General features: G+C 39.6%; 1 protein-coding gene across 8 annotated transcripts in view; it reads right to left on the bottom strand.

Annotated features, from left to right (window-relative positions):
* Window positions 1-613: 613 nt before the first annotated feature.
* The window catches only part of ATP11A (ATPase phospholipid transporting 11A), a 132,859-nt gene continuing 116,637 nt past the window's right edge, over window positions 614-16,835 (bottom strand). For 3 of the 8 annotated variants that reach the window (XM_042805953.1, XM_042805954.1, XM_042805959.1), the window contains 4 exons: window positions 14,425-14,490; window positions 14,000-14,103; window positions 11,977-12,142; window positions 614-4,782 (listed from right to left, as the gene is read on the bottom strand). In XM_042805953.1, the coding sequence (XP_042661887.1) occupies window positions 4,525-4,782; window positions 11,977-12,142; window positions 14,000-14,103; window positions 14,425-14,490 (594 nt within the window). In that variant the 3' untranslated portion in view covers window positions 614-4,524. Of the gene's footprint in view, window positions 4,783-7,182; window positions 7,288-9,899; window positions 9,989-11,976; window positions 12,143-13,999; window positions 14,104-14,424; window positions 14,491-16,835 lie in introns of all 8 variants that reach the window. The other 5 variants (XM_042805957.1, XM_042805958.1, XM_042805955.1 and 2 more) reach the window with 4 other exon arrangements.

The following is a 16,835-nucleotide window of genomic DNA, read 5'->3' as shown; positions in this document are numbered from 1 at the left end:
TGCGTCAGTGCGCTCCATAGTCTGTAATAGTTTCGAGCCTACGTAAAGTCCCTTATTATTGTAACACCAAATGAAAGAAAATGATGGTGTTTCTGTGCACTCAGCCTCTTTTGTAAGAATCTGTGAACGCCGCTACCAGCCGAGATGGCAGAGCACATTGGTTTTGCCTTTAATTCAGTTTCTTTAAATTGCCAACATTGCAAAAGAAAGGAGAAATAGCTCTGGGTGCCCCGCACGGCCGAACCACAGGGAAATACAGATCTTCCCATGTGTAGCTTACAAGTTTGGTGTGGAACGAGCTTTAGCACTTACCCAACCTGTGCAGGAGGAACAAAGTTCTCCTGGACTGGTTCCAGTTTCTGTTAGCTTTGCAACAGCTCCCCCCCCCACACCACTCATGTTCCAGTTTTCTCTGAATTTCCCTTTTTGTTAGCTTGCTTTTTTAGCTGGCTACACATACTCTGAAAGCAAACGTGACTACAAGCATATTCAGTAACAGAACCAAACGCTCATTCCATTTTTTGTTATCTACTTACATTTTATTACAGACTAATATGAAACCATTTCATATTCATCCTAGAATGATTTTAATTATTTGTGAGCAAACTTAAACCAGTTTTGAATGTTTATATTTATTGCAAGCAGATTCATGTCTCCTGCTTATATATTCTACATAAGGATCCAAAATGTGACTGAATATAAACAAGTTACATCTGGTTATCCACAGAAATAAAAGTTAAAAATATAGCACTGAAAATAAACTTTACAGTGATGTATTCACACACTGACTCTTCAAATCAGATAAATGAAGTGGTATAGGATAATCTAAACATTAGATTTGAAGGCTGATTTATTTTCAAATAAATGCACCTCTAATTGTACAATTAAAAATAAGTTGTCAGTATTTGGTGCTGATGACTACAGACATCTTTAATGTTTAATGCACAGATAACTACCCCCCAGCCCCCATACAGCAACTTTCGCAGATTCTACTTTACATTGATGATGAAAGGACATTTAAAATGCAGTGTGTACACAGCACAGAATTTATGTCAGATACGATGCAGATTAAAATTCTGTAAATTTTCGTAAGGTAAAAAATTAAAGCTATACAAACTGATTTTGAGATTATTCTGCAAAGTAGAATCACGTACTTGTTTACTTTCATAATACTTTCACAAATTTCCATTAAAGCATTTTTAACAGAGACAGTAGCATGAGCACAATGATCCCGCTGGCTTCCAAAAGAAAAGTAGTGCAGTTGCTCAATGAAGCTATTTTTTCCTTTTACGTTTGCAAGCCAGTTGGGTCAAGACAAACAGGCTAATGCAAGCAAGAAAGTAAACTGTAAGCTTTTACATTAAGTGGCTGAACAAACAATTATTGTACATGGTAAAGCAAAAAAGATCTTTTGCCACAAGCCACTGCAGGAATATATGAACTTCAGTGGCCAAAAAGCTTGAAATACTTTCTAAGTCTTCACATACATTTGGTTAGCGCTTACCAGATTCAAGACATTAATAGAAGCAGTTATGGAGACACTACGCTGTTAAAGCTGCAACAAGTTAAACAAGGCAAGTTAGGAAGTTATATAGATTTTTATACTTTTCCCCTTTATTATTCTTTTTTTTTTTTTTTTTAATACATAACAATCTGTCTCCTTTCAGTGTCCCATCCATAATAAAACATTCTAGTGCATTCTGATCTAACTTCTACTTTTCCCTCTTTGTATCGTCCGATCCATTTACAATGAAACTCCAAGTTAACACCTGCTGCAGTGGACTAGGTTTTCATGGCAATAGGAACAGGGACTGAAGCAAAAGCACATCAAGTGAAACCGAGTCGGTGTTCTATGGTTTTTCCATTAAACGGTCTATTTTAACAAACAAACAGTGCCAACTTTTAAAGGCAAAAGTATTGCTAAATCAAAGCAGAAACTTCCACTTAAATTCAAGCATTCCTTCTCCTCCAACAACGGCGTGTCTCACGGAAATTTCCCAAGCACTTATATAGGTGTTTCAGCCTGAATAACACTGGCAATAATTTCTAAGTGCAGGGCTACGTGAAGTGCGCAAGGAATTGCTTTGTTAGTAGGCAGAACGGGAATGCAGCATTTTCAAAAACATCAAGCAAAAATCTCCTTATTTAAGGCTAAAATATGGAACTCGGAAAAGTAAAAAAGCAGGAGGCTTTATAGTGTAAAAAAGCTAGCAGTAATAGGATAGCACTGACAGTACAGCGCTCTAATTGCCGCTCTCACAAATACCAACAAAACATCAGCAGTTTGGGTGAGACTGACAGAGCAATAGACCTATATTTCTAATTTGACAAAAATTAGAATTTTAGCATTCAGCCACAACTCCACTCTAAGCTAAATTTAAGTGGCCAAAACTCATAGGTATAAAAAAAGCCTTCAAAACATATACTTCAAAAAAATAGAAATGGTGTGTTAACAAATGTAAGCGTAAAACAGATTTATAAATAGCTACAGTATGAAAAATATTTCAGTGCAAAGGCAATTTTAAGATTTCTAAAAAATACATTACAAATAATTTGTTAACTACACACAAGAAATTTGTCACTGCTACTGGTATAAAATTTATACCCATATTAACTTTTTAAAAATATATACACCAGTGTTTTATGTAGGGGACAGTTCTAACTGACCAACATTCAAGTCTGCAATGGCAAGAATATGTACACACACCCACACACGTATGTATGTATTTCAAAATGTTACTGCTACGAGGACATTCTTTGAAACTTAAAAGTGCTACATGTTAAATGGTAAAAATACCTTCATCTGTGGTGCTCACCATTAGACTTCTTAAAATTCTCTTATCTTTGGTATACTGAAAATTTCACAACTCGCTTTACAATCTCTGCTTGTCCCAGGGCATTTTAATAATATTTCTGTTTGTTTAATGCAGAAATCACTCGAAATATTGTGAGGAACATTTCCTAGTAGGCTGATTTTTCTTTTATTAAGCAGTAGATTAGTAAGTCAACTATTTTGACTTCGGTTTTGTTGTTTGTCTGTGTTTTTTTTAACACAAAAAGGGAAATAATTTTTCTCTGTCACCCTAGTCCATTCGAAAGACAAATAACAGAGTCTTGGCCAGGTCTTCCAATGAAGGCTGCAGCTCTAATTCCAAATATTTTGTTTTCAGATTGAAATAAATTTTTAGCTAACGTCCTCCCAGAGGTATTTAATGACTGTGGTTATTAACCGGTTCTAACCACCAGGCTGAAACTGACTGAAATCAAGATTACTCCTTCAGATATTTTTGCACCCCAAAATAAAACACTGGACTAAAGAAACAAGACAAGGACACAGCTAATAGTTGAATTAGTGCAAGGTAACATAAACGAAGCAGAGAAAATAGAAGTGCAAGTTGGCTGTCATTCTGGAAGTAATTCACGCAGAATCCTTGCAGTCAGACTAGTTTCTGTGTCACAACTACAGTTCAACTGTTAGTAAGCAGCCGTGGGCCACCTCCTGGGTTGCTTGCAAAAGTCAACAGTTGTGTGCTTTGTGAGACATCTACCAAGCCAATTAGCCAGTATTTAACCATCCACACAGAAAAATCAAAAATAAGAGGATGAATCCACATAGCAAAAGATGCCTGTTTCGAAAAACAGCCTTTCTTCTTTTAAGGAGAAAAAAAAAAAAAGTGTCAAAAAAAGCTTAATATAGAATATTTCCTGCTGTGCATATTTCTCAGTCATGGGGAAAGGAAGTGGGAACACTGGGTGACCTGCATCTTTGACCAATTCACTAAGACCTTTCTGGCAAAATGCTTACATTCCATTTGTGAGTAGGTATCAACACTGATGACAGTTACCTATTTAACAGCCAACTTGACTTCGTATAGCGTGTACCTACTCCACACAAGGATTGTTTGGGCTGTGTTTCTACAGGGGAAAACTAGCTGAAAACCAGACATAGCCCTGATTTGGCCACTTACAAGGAAGTGAACATTAGAGAGTGTTTCTTGAAAGCAGATTTGCACAGAGGAAACAGCAGTTTGTTCTACAGAAAGAGCAAAGAAAGAAAAAGGACAGAGGAAAATCAGAAACAGCACTTGTTAAATACGCTTTAGGAGACTTTCATTGGAGATAACTGAGGTCATTGCTTCTGGCTGAAAATTAAAACTGTTGATCTCAAAAATGTAGGTCACTGACTGAAACTATACACTTCAAGTAACAAAGAAAATGACTAAAGATGACAGAAGCAGTAAAAGCACAAAAGTCTTGACACAGGATGAAGAGTATTTTTAGTGCTACCAGTCTCACAGTACCAGACTGTACAGATTGTTCATTGCTCCAGTAGTTCAAAACATAAAAAGAGGCCTATTGGCCTGGAAGGGTTCATACTTCTAGCTCTTGATCCTGTTTGTCTGAACACTACCTCAGACAGCAAAAGCCACATATAGTTTTTAATATATTTCTGTGACATGTTTGTTTCCTGAAAAAAAGAAATAAACAAAAATACAGTTTTTAAAGGCTTGACTTGGTGTTCTGTCATACAGACGTTTCCAAACCTGACCTACTGTAGTGGTAGCCCGCACTGGCCCGGCAATGCTTATTGGAATAGCCAAAGACAGATGGAAGTACTGAATAATCAACGCCTTTCCAGTGCGTAAACATCATTTTTTTAGAATGAGAATTAGACCTTCTTGCTGGGGCACTGCTGCAGTCACTGCTCCTGTATCTTGGGCTTTTCAGACAGGCAAGAGGTGTGAATTCCGAGATGTGCTCCCGACAGTGCCTCGATGCATTCTGTTCAAGAGAAAAAAAACAAATACACAGTAAGTAGATGATTTTGGAGCAAAAAGTCTATGACTGTGTTCTTTCAAAGGGCCACTGTGCCCTTCACTAAATCGCCACTCTGGCTATTCATTTCATAGCAAGGTATACCCTCCTCTCATGTTGTTGAGCAATCAACCACTTTCAACATGATTAGTTTTATATTAAGACCTAGAGAACCGGGCATAACTTCACATATAATCTCTAAAACTGATAGCTCTTGAGAGAACAGATGAAGACACATAGGACTGCTTTCAAATGGAACTGATTTAAATCAGGTTTGTATTTACATTTTGCAATCTCTCCGGGTACATCTTTTTATCTCTGAACTTCCTTAGTCAGCACTTCGTGTGGGGAATTTTTAAGACAGAACAGCTACAAGTACTCGTCCCTGTATTTCCAAAGAGAGGGAATTCTTTACAGTTGGTTTGTGCCAACAGATGAAAGTTCCGGACATTTGATGTGCTTGCTTTGTGCTTCTAAGCAGTATCTGATATTGGACATGCTTAGGTTACATGTAGCATCTATACAGGTAATTTATGCTACACATCAGGCTACTATCTTGGTCTAACTGTCCATTAAAATTTATCTGTGCCACATAATCCCTCCACACTCTGGCCGAATCTGCACCTCCACTCAGGAAATACTCGGGACTGCAGCAACACCACGGCTGCACGATGAGACCCTGGAACATGTGCACAAACTAAAAGAAAATTAGCACAGCACTTTCTTTCCCCAGTGAGTTTATCTAATTCTTCTTGCCAAATGCACATATCATTTCCAGGTATAGGGGGATGGAGGTTATGTGATGGTATGTAAGATATAAATGCATTATAAGCATGATTCAAATCAATCTTCTCAATCACTTTCTCCCTGAGCGCTATATAAACTGATTGATCCTCTATTCTTAATCCTCCCCTTCCTCCTCCCCTGTTAACAGCAACACGGTAGCAAAGGGGGCAAAATCACAAAATAAAGACTAATAATGTAGCTCACAGAAGTTTGGCTGAGATTTAATGTTACACTCTTAATGCCAATCACAAGCTTAAAACATTACTCTTGCATAACCAAGAGCAATCAGAAAGCTCTGTTACAACAATTACTCTTGGAAAAGTCAGTAAACTATACCAAACTGCTCACTGACAGTGAGGCCTGGGTTCTTTTAAACACACATATAGACCAAATACCAACATTAATACAGAAAAATGTAGATAGTGAGGTAACAGATTAACAGACTTTGGAAATGTCAGAGGGAGCAGTCATACACTGCATGGCAACTATTTTTCCTATTCTTCCAGCTAGAAAGTGAAGAATTTTAGTTACCACACGTATTTTTAAAAATAAAATAATGTTTTTTCTACCCACAGCTCCAAGGCAAACGCTTTCAATCTGCCATGCTTGAAGCTACTTAAGAAAGTGGGGTTTTCTATTACTACTTGTGTAGCAATCATTAAAAGTACATCAAAAAGCACCCCTCAACTGCCACACCAGCACATTACACTGCTTTTGTCCTCTTCACATTTTGGTACTTTGCACCTTCACTTAACTCCTTGTGTGCTGCTTCTGGGGTCGGGAGAGCACCAAGGGACTGGAGCGCATACAGCACCCAGGTGGGAATGTCTCTGAGTAAAAAGTGTACCTTCTCATTTATACTTGTTTGTGTAATCAGTGGCGTGGCAAGGAGATGATGTAAAGCAGAGAACTTAACTCTGCTGTCCCAATGTTTGGAGGATTTAGGAGCTCACCTTTCCTACTGCTCTCTCAGGTCTTTGGCAAGGCTACCACGCTTCTCTCGATCCGAAGCAGCGGTGCAGCAATGCACTGGTCTACGCAGAACACATTGCCTATGGCAGGTACTGTCAGATATACAGCCCCAGCCTCCTGACTCAAGGTCCTGTTCACAAGTAACTCGCTTTTGTCTAGTTATCTTCTGTTTTACTGTCTGCATTTGGTCTCTATATGTATTCAAGAGTGTGGGAGACGGCGGATAAACTGCTCATGGGTGAGCGTTACTTCTGACTTTATGTATTCTACACCATGGTGTAGTGTGAGTACACTCTGCAATAATGGCTGCAGTTCTTACAGAAGAAAAGTCACACAACACCTATACGTAACATAATGTATTTATAGGACTTTAACATGGGTATATTGATTCATTGTTTTGCCTTACTTGAGTAAGTGTCCGAAAAAAAGATCTTACCTGTGGCACGGAACATGTCTTGCAAAAACTAGGCTCTCCCAAGTAAAACACAATGATTTTGTATCAATATTGATAAAGTACATCAAAAACTCTGGAGGAAACAGTTGATTTGTAAATAGGACAGTTCACCAATAGAAATTAATCCAAACTGGCAACACGTCCAGTGCTGTTACCTAGCTTTGATCTAATTACGGCTTGGAAGCTGAAAGATTTCCTTCAAGAAGTGGCCCATCGCTGTTCGCCAGTGCATTTAGGGCTGTTTTATGCCTCCTACTCTTCTGCAAGGATGAGGAAAAACAGTGAGACTCTTGGTGAACACGAGAGGAGAAATGTGAATGAATTGTACCACTTGGTACAAATGTAGCTATCGTAGCAAAATCCTGTGCAAGGGATGGATTTTCTGATAGATTTAAAGAGGAAAGGTTTTCAGTGTAAAACAAGTTTTCTGTTTCTTGATCCCGGGGTTAAGCCACTCTGAGGATGTTTTTAGCAGCATTTCAAACTCTGTTAAGAATACTTAATTACTCTCAAAAGCACCTAACTGTACTATCACTACGTACCCTGGGCTGTGTGTCCTGCCCCTCTGACAGCAACCTGTACTGAATGGGAGAGGTCCCTGTAATATGACGAGGCCAAATTGATTCCAAATTCAGGCGTGCACTGCCCCCCAGAGCGACTGGTGCACGGAGAGAGGTGACAGGGCCGGTGCTAATGGAGGCTGACTTACAGCTTAGCCATTACACCACGGGGAGAGAGGGCAGGAGAGTTACCAAGGTAACTTCTTCCACGGGATTCAAATATTGCAATAGCAAGATCCATTTCTTTGTTTTCCCTAGAAGAGTGAGCCCAACACGTGAAAGGCAACAGTTTGCTGGCAACCAGGTTTCTAAGAGCACTGCGCAGTTGTTCAACAGCAGCTAAGCCCATTGAGGAACAGAAGAATGAGCAATTCCCTGAGAGGCTTCCCCAGGCAAAAGTACCACTTTGGGTTTCCCCAAGCGCAGCAAAGGGCAGAGATCTCATAATGAGGCTGATGGGCCAATCTTGTGACTGAAGTGAAAGTGAAGTGAAAAAACATCAGTCAGAAGCAAAAAGAAAAAGCAAAATACGTCTTAAAAAGGGATGAAAGCACAGAAGTTATTTACAGCTCAGAATCAAAACACCTGGCATTTCAGCTCCAATGTATTTGGGATTGCTGAAACATTCTCAATCGAAGTGACAATTATAAACATGAAAAGAGGATTATTTAAAGTTAATTTATATTTTCCATAACAGAGCTGCCGAGCTTCTGCTGTTAATGAAAGAGTAAAGCAAAAAGAAATAAAATCAATTAATGTAGATTGGATATATTAAAAAAATACCCTCTTGCTTTTTAACAGTAAAGGCTGAAAGAAATCTCACAGCTGCACGATTTCCAGTTAAAGCACAAAATTCAGCTTGTTTCAGTGAGCCAGAATCACTGGAACATGCATGAGACATGAGAGGATTTTAAGCGAAATTACCAAAAGACAACAGATTCCTCCAAAGCTTTTGCAGAATTAATGTTTTAGCCCAAGAAAGCCAACAGTTCATATGTGTGTATATATATAAATATACATGCACATATACATACATAGACTTGTATGTACACAATAGATGTGTATACACACATATGTGTATGTCTATGTGTGTATATATTTCACTCTCACTGAAGAGCTCTCTCCAAAATCCCCAGAACTGTATCTGGAATGTTTAAAAACCTCTGAATGACAACGATGGTAAACAATCACCCATCACACACTGGACTGACTCTCAAATAATTGAAAAATTTCGAAGCCTAAGCACTGCTTCGAACGCTTTATGCCTTCTCATTGCCTGAGAACTAACTTAGTAACCCGGGAGGTAGCTGCTAGTCCTATGTTAATCTTTTCAACTGTTCCAGAAGCCCTTTTATTACCAAGAAAGCAATATAGCTTACAGGAATGCACTAAGTTTAAAAATAGTTGTTTAGAAGTTCAGTTCAAACCAACTGTAAGGCACTTAAAAGCCAATTTTAGCCAGAGTTTTCAATAGTGAAAAAAAAATGTATTTTCCCTGTGACTTACATGATTACAGTCAATTTTATTGACTATACATGTCTGAGGAGGGAAAGAAAGAGGAAATGTATTTTTTATCTTAACCAGTTAAGAAATAAATATACAAGATCTGCAAGGGAAACCAACCGTGTTAAGTCAAGAATAGTTTTCTTGCAGACTGTAGGAAAGCCAAGATTTACTAACATTTCTTCTACTTTTATACTATATTAAATGTCATATACTTCTGGAGCTTGAGCTGTTTTCTTTCTAAAAAGAGCACAGAATTTCATAAAATGGAATATAAGGAAAACTCAGTTTCACACGCATGCTGGAAATAACTTATTAATCAAAAATTTCCATTTTCTTCTACCAGAGCAGAGCAGATATATTAATATATTCCAAAGATCGCTTAAATGGCTTCCAGTGCATTTTCTGTATGATGCCAGTAACGTCAGCGTAATCAGAATTAGCACTCCTTTGTGTGGCAACTATCCCATTTATTCAGGTACAATGCAAACATGACATGCATTCACCTACAGATAGACCAACGATTAAAATGGGGATCTAAGACTCCTAGATTCTTGAGGCAGAAACATTATGTAAAGTTCAGTAACAACAGTGACACAAATTATAGTGACAGATTGTGACAATGATTCATAGAATCTTTTAGATAAACAAAAGAAGGAAAAAAACTATACTAAAAAGTATTCTCCAAAATATAGTTGATGTGAATCAGAAATGGAGATAATGAGTATGGTAAATAACTTCTGATGACAAACTTTTTACTGTCCTTTGAATGAAATGGCCAAGCATGCAGAAAGGCAGAAAAAAGTCACCTTTTGTTCCATTAGAAACTTAGACTGCTTGAAGTCTGAGAAAGCATAAAGATGGTGGACTGCTCAACAGAAAGGCACTGATGTTTAGTCTGATTTCCCCAGAAGATTGTAGGAAGTAACCGTGCACATCATTTATGTTTAAAGCAAGGTAGCAGTTATTTAGACAAAGTGGATTGGAAGACGGAAGAAACAAAGAGAGGAAAGAAGAAACACAAGGGACATATCTGATTAAAAGTCAAAATTCTTCCACTAAATATCAAAAAATGAATATTGCCATTGTTAAGCCCAAAGTCTGCTTTACAATTGATTCATTTTTCCAGCATTAATATACAATGTCTGTAAGAAATGCTGCAAAACCTTTGTTTGGGGCATTTGTTTGCTAGCCTGTTTCTTTGCATTAACCCAACCTCATTCTCCCTCTTTAGACTTTTAAATTAAGCATGCAGAACCTATACTGAGATCAACTTCTTCCCCAAGTGGGGTATATGGAAAAGAGAAATCTATTAAAGATATCAAAACAGAAAAACACTAAATGCTGATCTGACTGGGAATGCTTTTCTGCTCTTCTTTATTCTTTGCTGTCCTCCTGAAGTAGGGCATTTTCACAACTGTACATCCAAGGAATACAAAACAGTGACAAGGGCTGTTACTTTGCAGATACGAGAGAAGAATTTTTTACCTTTGCCAAAGGAGAAATTTTACTTTCCTTGGAAGTAAAGTTCCTTTATTCCTTTCCTCTGAATGCAGAGTATCTTCTCAAATAAACATCAGTAAAGTGCTAACTAATCCCTACACACAGTTGCTGGTAACTCATTATTTTACACTACCCGTGGCAGTTGACAGGCTGAAAAGGGCAAGAGCAGTAACATTAAGTTTTAGGTTCAACACCTCTACTGTCCTTCACCTTTGAACATATAATATATGAAAGTTTGTTGGGGTCAAAAATACAGGTAATATTCTCTGCTGGGGTTGGTTTGATGGCCCCAGAAAAGCACCGTGCTTCCTACAGAACCTGGCTTCCCTTTCAGCCTCAGCAGAGCAGGCCTGTATTTACACAGTAGTTTCTGCTTTTGGCCTGATCAGAAAAAAGGAGACAACACATTTTAAAATACTCTTCCCATTGGCACAGCTAGGCACGTTTATGGAGAAAAAAAAAACCAAACGTGTTGGAACAGGCAAAATGTAAGTTTAAATATAAAAGAGGAAAGAATTATTAATAGGATATAAGTTTTAATACATGTGTTTTTGTAACGGGCACAGCATCAGTATAAAATATTTTGCTAAGAAATTATATTCCAGAGATCATGCAATATGAACGCTGGCATGAGTTTACTACATAATCTTTAACAACATCCTATATATTCATCACATTTATTTTAAGTGTATAAATTCTGGATTTGTTCGCTAAGAAACACACATGCAGCTGTAGAGTCCCTTGGTAAAGAATTTCAACTGCTTGTGCAAATCCCTGCTTTAAAGGGGATTTCAATAAAATCACACCTTCCCTTCCCACTGATTTTATTTTGAACTTAGCTTTTTTTATCTGGTTTTCCATTGTAGATAACTACGCTCGGCTTGCATGGCAAATGCTAAAATGTCCACATCAGAGTTTCATTTATGCAGTAAAATGACTCGGTATGGAAGATAATTACTTCAATTAAGGGGTGCGGGTAGCGCATCTGAATGCTCCACAACAGCAGGAGCAACGCTGCCCAGGCCGATGCAAGTGCCTCCTACCCACCCTCACAGAGATCCCCATCCCCTGCCCTTATCTCTTCAAATCAGGAATCGTGTTGAGCCACGTACCTGTCTCCCACCACCCTCACCAGCCAGTTTCCCCGTGGTTGCTGCTACGGAGGCGCAGGGGTTTCCCCGGGCTCCAGGTGAACACCACCATGTAAGTAACAGGCAAAGTCTTTCACCATACCGCTCAAAAGTGGTTGGTGTAGACAACCAGTGATATACAGCACAGCTGGGGAACCTCTGTTCTAATCTCATTTCTAACCTCAAAAGAGGTCTAATTATTAGACACTTGTGACACAAAAAAACCTAGCTTCACGACGAAAAAAGTTTTTACCTGGATTCTTTCTGTTGCTGTAGGCCACAACTGTCTGCATAAGACCTTCTTGAGAACATCTGGGAGAAGGCTGACAGTTATGAGCAGAATTATACCCAGCCATGCAGGACCACTAGATAGCATTTGCATGAACACATAATACATCCTCTGATAATTGAGAAATGGCCTAGCGGGGAAAAAAAAAAAAAAAAAAAAAGAAATAGATATTACACTTCAATACACAAAAGAAAGATTGGCAATGTTAAATATAAAAATTATGACAGTGATTAAATACTTTGGGTTCAGCTTCCCAGTTTGTGGGAATTCATCCATCCCAGTTTTCTCAAAAGGAGATCTGAACATGTGGTGACTAGAGATAACTACCCTCCTCCTGTCTGCCAAACTGCAGGAAACACCACGCTGTTCTCCCTCCCATGCCGCCTCTCCCTTGCAAAGATAAACTAAGTCACATTCTTATCCCGTTTATGCTCGTCCATCTACTTTGTATCTTGCCCCAGATGTTTTCTACCTTTCTTCTCAGTGTCGCGCCCATCACTTCCCTCCTCTTTCCCAACGCACACTCCTTCCCCTTTGTGCGTGTGCTCAGAGCACGGCTCGCTGACCACACCTTTGTTCAGAACTTTCCAACTCCCCCAAGCCTCTCTGATGGTTTCATGCTATGCCAACCTACCCACCGCGTTTTGCCTGCCCTCGCTGTCCCTGCCTTCGCTTCTGTGTCTCCCTGTACCTCCTCTGGCGGTTGTGCGGTCGTTAAAATGCCACCGCCTGTATGGTCATGGGAACCAGAGGCCGTGTTTACTGAGAGCAGAGATCAACACAGTTTGTAGCAACACTGCAGCGTAAAGCCCTCCTACCAGCTGGGAAGTTTCCTGCTAGTTTCCAAACTTTGACAGAAGTCTTTGCAGTCTAAAAAGGTAATCAAGTTAAAATACATTTCTGCACGTAAACAGCTACATCTCTAACACGCGGCAAGGCCCGCTGGAAAACATTATCAGGGATATTGTCACTCCTGCAAGCTGTTTTCATTTTGATGCCAAAGAAACTGAGATCTGCTCTTACCGTGAGAGGGGGGAGGCGGGGAGGGGGAAGACAAGGGTACTGAATATCCAAGGAATTGACGGGTAAATTACTCATTTGCAAAGGACACACTGAAATACAAATCCTTACTCCAAATTAAAAATGGCACCGTAATTACTATGCAACAGTTGCCTCTGCTTTCTCTCTGGTCTCTCAAAACATTTACTCACATATACTATGTAGAACAGCTCCAGCAGAAGAGGTTAGAAAACAGAACCCTGTAGCTGGGCACTCTACAGTGAGAAACACAAATTCCAGTCCCTGATGGCAATCAGGCATAGTAAGAATTTGAACTTGTTTCAATTTGATCTCCTCCCCCAAAATTTCAGTTTCAGATACCCATAATTTTTTAACAGAAAAAACAAACCACTTCCAATCGGCTGTGTACAAAAGTTACACTAATTCTTAAAAAGCTTTTTACCAACAGTAGGACAAGTAGGTGCTCAGACATCTACAGTAAATCCACTTTGCTAAATAAGGGGGGCAAATAATAAGCTCAAACACAGGGCTCCTGGGTCACCCACCCAACTTCAGTGTGAGTTCCACTCCCTGGCTCTCGTTTAGACTGCTGCAGCCAGGGCGGGTGGCTAGCCCCAGCTGCACAGCCACCACCCACCCGGTGACATTCAGCCTCAGACGGGCAACCTGGGCTCCCTGAACCAAGCCCCGGGCTGCTTCCGACTGACACTACTGAGATGCCCCAGTGGCAGTCTGAGGCCTGACGTTCTTCTCCTCATATTCTTCTTTAAGAGCATTTTAACAGACATTCAGAGCTTAAGCATTTCCTAATTACCATTGCTGATATGTATAAAATGTGATTGCTGTTGGGATTTCTGCAATATATGAAAGCAAAATTTCGCTCTGTTTGGGGTAAAGAGGTGAAATATGTAACAACTTTGCATTTCTGAAACAACTTTTGCAATGCAATTTATATTAGGGTTCATACCAAATAATTCCTCCCCAGAGCAGAGAAAAGATAATGTAGAACACCAGTGATCCCCAGATCATAAAATGATTTATCCACGTCCAATAATGTGTATCTAGTGCAAGCTGAAAACAAACAAACAAACAAACAATGAGATTATATGGATTTATCACTATCTAGAAGCAACAGAATACTCAGCAGGAGATGAAATAAAATGACACCCTCTGAAAAAAAAGGGAAGGTTTCTACACAGAATTAGGTAAAAAAAAAATATATTTTTCAACTTTGAGCACAGTAAGAAGACACAGATAGCAAAATCTGTATTTAACTTAAGTCTGTATTTAATACAACAATGAATAGCTGTAGAGAGAAACTGATATACATAAGCAGCATTGAGAAAACAAGCTCTAAGAAAGTTTCAATGGATAAAATACAGCATACCTTACCTTCAATGTAACTGTGAATACAAGCACAGTAAACACCAGTGTTCCAAAGGTCCAGTTTCCAAACATCTATAAAAAATGGCCCAAAGCAGTTATAGGTAATATTGTCCACTACTTTGTAAATTCTTCAGAATAAACTTCTTAAAGCTATGGATCACTTTGTGTCAGGAACAGACACTTAAGCAGAAACACTGAATTCTTACACAATCTAGCCAGTGCAAAGTGTTTTGGTTTCCTGCCCTTATATGTACACACCTCAGATTTCATACAGACAGGAGAAGAACACAGTCAGTGTACTCAACCTGGTATCTTTCTTAATCACAGGCATCTTTCTTAATAAAAATCAAGTGTAGCACAGTTAACAAATCACTGAGATTTACAAATGAACTGCAGTAATTGCATTAATCTTCTTGGACATCATCTTTTCTCTGATCTCCCTTCTCTGCTGTCCTTGGATCCCACGATTTCTTGGAGGTTCAACAGCATGTTATACAGACAAGTAACACTACCACGTTCAGGATCCAGAGGAACGTTGCGAAAGTAAGCAACAGAGCTAGGACACTGTATTTTAGGAGAAGAGGCTTTGTTTGATTCAGGGTATTCCACCCATGAAAGAGAAGGGTGCCCAACAGAGCTGAACGTTGTGGAAGGGACAACTGTTGAGCTCTCCTGAACTCTCTTCTGCAGGAAGAAGACATGGAATTTCAGCAGAAGATCCAAGTGGCCAAGCAGGAAGTTTCTGAATGAACAAAAAGGCAAAATGGGAGCACACAAGAGATGACAATACGGGCAGGCAGCAAAGGGGTAGCATGAGAGCATTATATGGATAGAGAGGAACAAAATCACAGCTGAAGCCCAGCTCGAACTAAGATTAGCAAGGGGTGTTGCGGGTGACAAACAGGATATTTGCAGGTATCCTCGTTTCAAAGGGAAAATATAAGTCCGCTGATGGAGTAGTAAGACAAGCTAGTGGAAGGTGTTAAAGAAAATGCTTAAGTATCCCACAGTCTGGGTATTTGTCTTCACGAGCAAAACCTGCTCCTTGCATTTAACAGCAAAGCCTGGGAAGGAAAGGAGCAGGCAACAGTACGGGAGCAACAGGTTACAGAGCTATTAAGGAGGGAGAGCAGTGGATGCAATCTATTTTGAATTTAGCAAGTCATTTGACTCGGCGTTCTCCTTTGGAAGATAAGGAAAGAGGGGCTGAGTAAACAGACTGCTACTAGAGTTGAAAACTGGCTGGACCACTGGCCTCAACGATGTCCCTGATGTTTGGTTGGCTGCTGGTAATCAGTGACTCACACTAGGGACTCATACAGGGGCTGATATTGTGACTATGTCAGTGACCTGGATGGTGACACGGAAAGCATCATGAGCAAATTGCTAGGTGATACAAAACCAGAGAATAGCTGACATAATGAAAGACAAAGTTTCAACCTAGAGGAACCTCCACTGATTTGAGACATGTGCTAACAGATATTTTATGAAATTAAGTAAGGAAAAGTGACAAGTTTTACACCTACAGAGGAGTAACAACATATGTTGCAACTGACTGGCTGAACAATGGCACTGCTGAAAAGGAAGTTACAGTGGGCTTACAGTGGACTCCGGGTTGAATACAAGACTATACTGTGCTCCCTATATATATATATATGGGAAAACTGAGCTGTATTGCGAGGAACGGGGCCACTGAAGAAAGATTACTTCCATCTACTCAGCTACAGCGAGGTTGAACCCGGAACACTGTGCCCAGTTTTGTGCTGTTCCATTCAGGAAGGATGTGAAAAAAACTGGAAAGGATCGAGTGGCACGCAACCAGCTGGTTCCCAATCTATAGCTCTCCTGTGAAGAGAAGGTTCCAGGACTTATTGAGGCTGGTGGAGGGGATGTTAAGGAACAACCTAGTAGCCGCCCACAAATATCTGAAGAACAACCATGAAGACGAAGAACTGGAGCAGACCTCTCTTCAGCCACAGGAAAAATCTTGCTTAGGTATTAGGAGACATTTTTTTACCATGAAGGCAGAAAAACATTGGAACAGGTTGCCCAGGAAAGTTATGGAATCTCCATCCTCAGGGATATTCAAAACTTGAAAAAGACTAGGCAAAGCCTTGAGCAACTTGATTTTAATTAGCCCTGCACAAAGCAGGGAGTTGAACTGGATCACCTCCAGGGTCCCTTCCCATCTACATTATTCTATATGAGGTTGCCCAATATTAGATGAAAGGGGATCCACATGGGGAACTGATCACACAAATGTGTTGCCATGGGAAAAACTCTGAATGGAAACCACAGCAAGCCACAGAAGAAATCTGTAGGAATCTTCCTACAAAAGAAATCTGTAGGAAACATGGCTGAGATAATCTGATTAACTGGGAATAGAAAATATTTTAAAAGAAAAAAAAGGCTGGCTG

Source organism: Tyto alba, unplaced genomic scaffold, assembly GCF_018691265.1.
Source record: "Tyto alba isolate M040663 unplaced genomic scaffold, T.alba_DEE_v4.0 Super-Scaffold_45, whole genome shotgun sequence".
Taxonomy (NCBI): domain Eukaryota; kingdom Metazoa; phylum Chordata; class Aves; order Strigiformes; family Tytonidae; genus Tyto; species Tyto alba.
This window is presented reverse-complemented; position numbering and strand designations above follow the sequence as displayed.